The 6000-nt window shown below is 39.1% G+C and overlaps 1 protein-coding gene across 6 annotated transcripts in view; it reads left to right on the forward strand.

The window, feature by feature from the left end:
- Nucleotides 1-5280, forward strand: part of UNC13D (unc-13 homolog D) — a 54099-nt gene extending 48819 nt beyond the window's left edge. For 3 of the 6 annotated variants that reach the window (XM_026667475.2, XM_026667473.2, XM_087955801.1), the window contains one exon: nucleotides 73-1944. In XM_026667475.2, coding sequence (XP_026523260.2) covers nucleotides 73-179 — 107 coding nt within the window. In that variant the 3' untranslated portion in view covers nucleotides 180-1944. Of the gene's footprint in view, nucleotides 1-72; nucleotides 1945-5146 lie in introns of those variants that run through there. The other 3 variants (XM_087955798.1, XM_026667474.2, XM_087955797.1) reach the window with 3 other exon arrangements.
- The last annotated feature ends 720 nt before the right edge of the window (nucleotides 5281-6000 follow it).

The following is a 6000-nucleotide window of genomic DNA, read 5'->3' on the forward strand; positions in this document are numbered from 1 at the left end:
TGAGAAAAGTACAGCATGCTGGAGCAGTACTGCTATATCTCAGTGAACTGCAGATCATCTCTTCCCTCTTAGGCAATGACATCCTGAAGCTCCTGGGGACCCGCAAAAAAGACAAGGAAGCACAGGCCTTCGTGAAGCTACGCAAACAAAGAGCAAAGTATTCCAAGGAGCTGGCATGATGCAGTCAAGCAAAATGGGTGAAAGCACAGGTTGAACCAAGGTACCACAGAAGTTCTGCTGCCATGGCAACCGCTGTTCCTATGGGGAGAGTAGGTAGCCATAAGGCTCTTGTTATTCTTCCTGGGGGCTTTGATGCAACCAGCCAGATACTGGAAGCTCTTTATCCATGCAATTTGAAGCTGCCAGTTGTACTTCGATGAACAATTGATCCATTTTCATCTAAGAGACAACAGGAAGGAGTCATATCACCCACCCCACTCCCCACTCTTTCTTTGCAGCAGGAGTTTGAAAAGAATGAAAAAAGGGGAATATTGGAAGCTGTTACAGGCTGTCGCAAGCTGATCTATGCTCATCATTATGTGCGTAATACACCTCTGCTGGGAAGAACCAGGCTGCTTGAGTAGTGAAGCTTGTGATGAGCCTCTTGCAGACCTTCTGCAGGAATTCTTTACTCTGTGCTCCAGATGGCACGGGAAAGGGGCTCCCAAGGGAAAGGAAATAAACATTTTGGAAGTGGAAAAAACGGGTGTGTTTTCTAGCCTATCACAGAGTCTGGGACTGCCTTCTGCTTAAACAGCTTGATTTAAAAAAAACAACAAACTGAAAAACTGCTGGTAACGGCTTCCAGGTCTTTTTATATCCAGGGCATCATTTTCATAATTGCAAAGGCAGCTCAGCAAGGTCTGAAAAACCCTTGTGGTTGAAAGCAATGGATGAATTAATAATTATTGTACAATCCTCTCCTCTACCAACAGTACTCTTCTTGCTATAGCTATAACCTTATAGCTTTCTCTTAGGGGGAATCACTGGGGCCTGAGATGACACTTGTTACAAAAGCAGAATTTTGGAGGATGAGGGTAACAAAATGTCTTCACTTCCACAGCATGAAGAAAAAGTTATGCTGCTGTGAATTAATCTCAGGTAAATAAATTCAGGAGCATGAAAGAAGACAAGTAACAATATTGCAGAAATACATTTCTGCAGTTTTTCAAAGTTTGTCATTTTTTTCCTGTGCTGGGATCCATGTTGCCATGACAATTACAGCTTCACGTGCTCTTCCTTCTGAGAGGGCTCGTTTTCATGCCCCAGTGTCCAAAATTAAACGTTTCCATAGACAAAGGAAGAAAATAATTAAGCAGACTAAAGTTCTCAGCTGTTTTTTCTCTCTCTCCCATCAGAAACAGCAAGACTACCCTGTTAAATAAAACTAGGGCACACTGTTTCACCATGTAAGAAAGGAATTAGGCCTCAGGATTAGGGAACAAGAGGTGGGGGGAAGGGAGAGATCAAAACCTCATGATGGCTGCTTCAAGTATGTTGAAGCTGTCATACTTCAAAGATTGTTCACAGGATTAGAAAACAGCATTGCATATTTGTAGCCTTAGGTCCAGCTCCCTTTATCCTCTCCACAAGAGTGTAGATATGGCTACTCAGACCTGAAATGCATTTAAGGGTATTTAAATATTCCTAGCCATAATTAGAGCCCATTTCTCACTAATAAGATTCAGGCAGGTTAAAATGTATTGCTCTAAACTACTTATCTGTGAAAGGCAGATCTGCTCCCAGAAAGACCTGCTGCCTAAATCACTACAGATGCAAACCGAGCAGATGTTACTATTTTTCTGGCAATAAGCATAGCCTAGCATGATTCAGAGACGAACAGAAGTGTGGAGAGCACAGCTGGGCCCCAGGGTTCATACAGTTTAAGAGTCAACTCCTTGTTAAATCTGCTCCTCATAAATAAATCTGCTTTCAAGCTAAGGTTACAGCTGTGCATTGCAGATGTGACTTTCATAACTCATGTTGTGCAAAATGCTTACCTTTAGGTGGTAACCACCCCACGTTTACTTGTTGTAAATATAACTTGTTCCTGCCACTTAATATTTTCCTGCCATTGGTAAGACTGATAGTATTTCTGCATCTTTGCCAACTCTGTGGCATCCTTACTTAAAAGTTCAATCACATTAATAGCTCTAAAACAAAAGTGTTATACTAGGTGTTTTATTTGCCATTTATTTTGAAAATATAAGACAACATGTGCCCCATGGGAATTTTTTCAGCGAGATTTCCTTACCTAAAAGAGAGACAGATGACCAAGGGTGGACAAAAAAGCAGTGGGAGCAGTAGCAACTTCTGATTTCTGCCAGCTTCCCCATTGAGTCTCCTTGAGGAAATCTGGCAGAGAACACAAGAAATCTTTAATCCCTTCCCTACCTACTGTAGCAGGCAGATAATGGCTGTTACTGGGTGGGGGAGGGAGGAAGAGATTGTGAGCTTGGCTGGGAAACTTGTCACAGAATGTTGAAAATGAAGTTCACACTATCACAGTTGCAACCAGTACCACTGTAACAGCCAAAATTTCTCCAAATTTCATTCCTCAGGAGTCATGGGTCGCAGATTCTGGGTGCTCTCTGTAAGTAAGCCCATTTGGAGTGTCTTGGTTAAAGAATTGCCAAAAATGCATCATTTGCCTAAACATATGAGTTTTAATAGGATATAGATGGATTCACTGGGTTGCAACCCATTGCATTATCATCTTTAATGTGCCAAGAGACTTACCACTATTTATGATACGTGTGTATGAAAAGTTAAGAATCTCCAAAGGCTCAGTGTGATTCAACCTATGCTTAACATGATTTCATTTCAATTTAGCTGTCAGTTTATCTTGCAAAGAGAAGTCAATTTCAGGTCAATTTGATATAAACCACCATTCTGAATAATTTGGTGTCCTCTAAAACAATGATGCATTCCAGATAATTTAAAAATAAATTAAATAGCATTGCAGCCATTAGATCATCTGTCAAATATAGTACTATACCTCTTACTGACTGAAAATGTTATCAGTATGTATAACTGCGATGTCATCTTCAATTAATTACCGACTCCTAAGAAATACATCCTTCTAATGCATGAATGCTTGGTTTATACAGGAGCTTTTATAGGGAAAACTGTCAAAAATATTTTGAAAAACCAATTGTTTGATGTCTTAATGGGGAGAAAAATTCTAATGAACAGAAACTTTCCTCAGGCCAAAAAAAATGATGCTAATAATATGGTTCTATCTATAGATTGACCTGCCATGGTTCTATCTATAGATTGGCTTTAATTATTAATCCTAGCTGACTTTTAGGCCATCAAGCCTATCATTTGTTCTCTCTGCAACAACTTCTTTAAAAAAAAATAATGCTACAAACACCCAATGCAGATGATTTTAGGAATGAACTATTTTTTCCCCAAAACATCAGTAATTTCAACTTAGTTATGGAAGGGGAGACCATGGGAGAGGTGGAAGATTTCCTTCTCCTCTGTCCCCCCTCCCCTCAAGAATTTGCCAGAGTTTTGGGAAGACATAGAATAAGAACTTTGTTTCTCTAACAGTTTGGATATCTCATTTTTAAATCCACCTTGAACCAATGATTTTCTTTAAAAAAAAAAAGTCAGCGTGGATTTCTTTTCCTCAACCACATAACCTCCAGATGTATTGGAATTACAAGTTCCAGAAACACCTGGAAACACAATCATGAGAGTTTGGTGTAGTGGTTAAGTTAGTAGGCTATAAATCAGGAGACTGTGAGTTCTAGTCCTGCCTTCGGCATTAAAGTCAGCTGGGTGACTTTGAGGCAATACCTGCTCTCAGCAAGTTTCCACTTCACAAGATTGTTGTTGTGGGAAAAAGGAGGAAAGAATATTAGGCATATTTGCCATCTTGAGTTACTTATGAAGAAATAAAGGCAGAATAAATAAAAATTGAATGAATGAATGTTCCCTATCATTTGCAATGGCACTAAGAAAAGGTTAGGGACTAAAAAGATTGATATCCAGCTATTAAGAAATGAAGTCAATACTGTCCTGCTTCTTTCACCTTGAAAAGTTTACTTTAAGAATTGCAACTGCTCAACAGGAAATAAGCAAAGCCATGGTACTCTAACCTGCTGCAATCCTAGTTTTGAGAATGTGAAACTATTATAGAAACAACTCAATAATTTCATACTAATTTTCTAGTGCCTTGTGGTATTTTTAATTAGCTCTATCCAGGGGTGGGATTCTACCTGTTCGGCCTGGTTCGGGCGAACCGGTAGCTCAAACAATCAGCTGTTTGGGCCCAACTGCTTGCCCCGGCTCTAGTCTGTGCTTTATATCCTGGTTTTCAAGCTCAGCTGATTTGTGCGGCACAGCGGATTGTTGCGTGTCAGCTGTTTAACACACAGAGATTGCCGGAGATCAGTAGCAAACCCTCTGGTTGCGCGTGCTCACTGAGCTGGTTGTTACACCAGTTGAATTGCACCCCTGGCCCTATCTGTCTATCGAGATTCTCAATCATCCAGGTCATGGTTGTCCCAAAGGTGCTTGTACACCTTCTTTGAAGACATCTCACTTCTCAGAACTGAAGAAGCTTCATGGATGACAAACGAAATGTCTTTGAAGAAAAACAAAGTTCAGTTGCCTCTTGAAAAAGCACCTTTGGGATAGCCCCCATCTTACATTTATAATCTTCACAAACCCTATTCCATGAGCTATATTTACTAACGCAAAGTAAATGTCCTACTGTCCAATCAGCCACCAGCTATTCTTAGCCTTGTATGAAATGGGACCATATTCACCCAAAGATTAACACCTTAAATCTAAGTCATTACAGACAGAAATATAAAGACAATCCGGACAAGTGCAAATGCAAATATTATTAGGGAGTGTAGCTCAATCCAGAGAAAGTTATTGTACTGCACCTAATTTTACTGACTCTTAAAGTTATTTATGATTGATTTATCCTGCTGATAACAGTAAATCTCAGTATGATTAAATTTATAATTGTTAAATTTATATGATGGAGCCTTCAGTTTTAAATCCCGATCTTAAAATTAGCAGAATTATTTAAGCAAGAAATGTCCAGTGCGTATGAAGAGACAGATACTACAGTACAGTAATCTGTTTATTAAACAGGCCTGTCTTTGTATCCTTTTTTCAAAAGTGATGGGAAGATAGATGGGATACCAGACTGGAACAAAGAAATGTGAAAAGTTCCTGGCTAATATTGTTAGCAGTTTTTAGCAGCATTATTTACAGTTGGATGTTGAAAAGCTGCTTGAGTAAACTACCAGAAAGCCAGCATCTCCACTCACCATTCTGAGACCTTCAGACTATGTCTTCAACAGCCTGCAATTGTCTCTCTTCAGCCATTACAAAGTTTCACTAGAACTAGTACTTTTCTAGCTAGGTCATGGGAGTGCCAAAATTGCTGTCCCTATCTCTCATTTTTATGGCAGGGCAAAAAAGGAAAAAAACAAATGCCAAAGCCATTGCTGTTAGACCAACTTCAACTAAGACCTGCCTAAAGGCACAAAGCCGTTATGGTGAAACCCCAAACTAGCCCACTCCCAAACCCAAAGAAGCTCTAATGTTTCAAACAGCAAAACAAAAATGCATGATTTGAGATTTTAGGCAGTTGAATGAACGAAAATCAGTTTGCCTACTTTAATACAGAATCTGCTGTACTTCAAGGAGCAGTACCAAAGTTATGACAGTGTGAAGACAACAAAAGTACTCACTACAAAGCATTGAGGAAGACTTTCCTAGGTCTAGAATTTCCCCCCACCTGTGGACTCTTAGGAATGGGAATACTGGCAGTAACAACAATTTTTTTTAGAATGAGAATTTAGAATTTGAGAAAAAGCCCAAGTCTCTTTTAATTTTGTTTTTATACCATAAACATATTTTTTTAAAAAAACATCCTAAAATCCTATCATCTGTATTATACACAATGGGGAATGAATTATAGAATACAATATTAACTTATTTTAGTATATGAATACAATATTAACTTAT

The sequence above is a fragment of the Notechis scutatus genome, chromosome 2 (genome assembly GCF_049901735.1).
Source record: "Notechis scutatus isolate UNSWTSFEM ecotype Mainland chromosome 2, rNotScu1.2, whole genome shotgun sequence".
NCBI lineage: Eukaryota > Metazoa > Chordata > Lepidosauria > Squamata > Elapidae > Notechis > Notechis scutatus.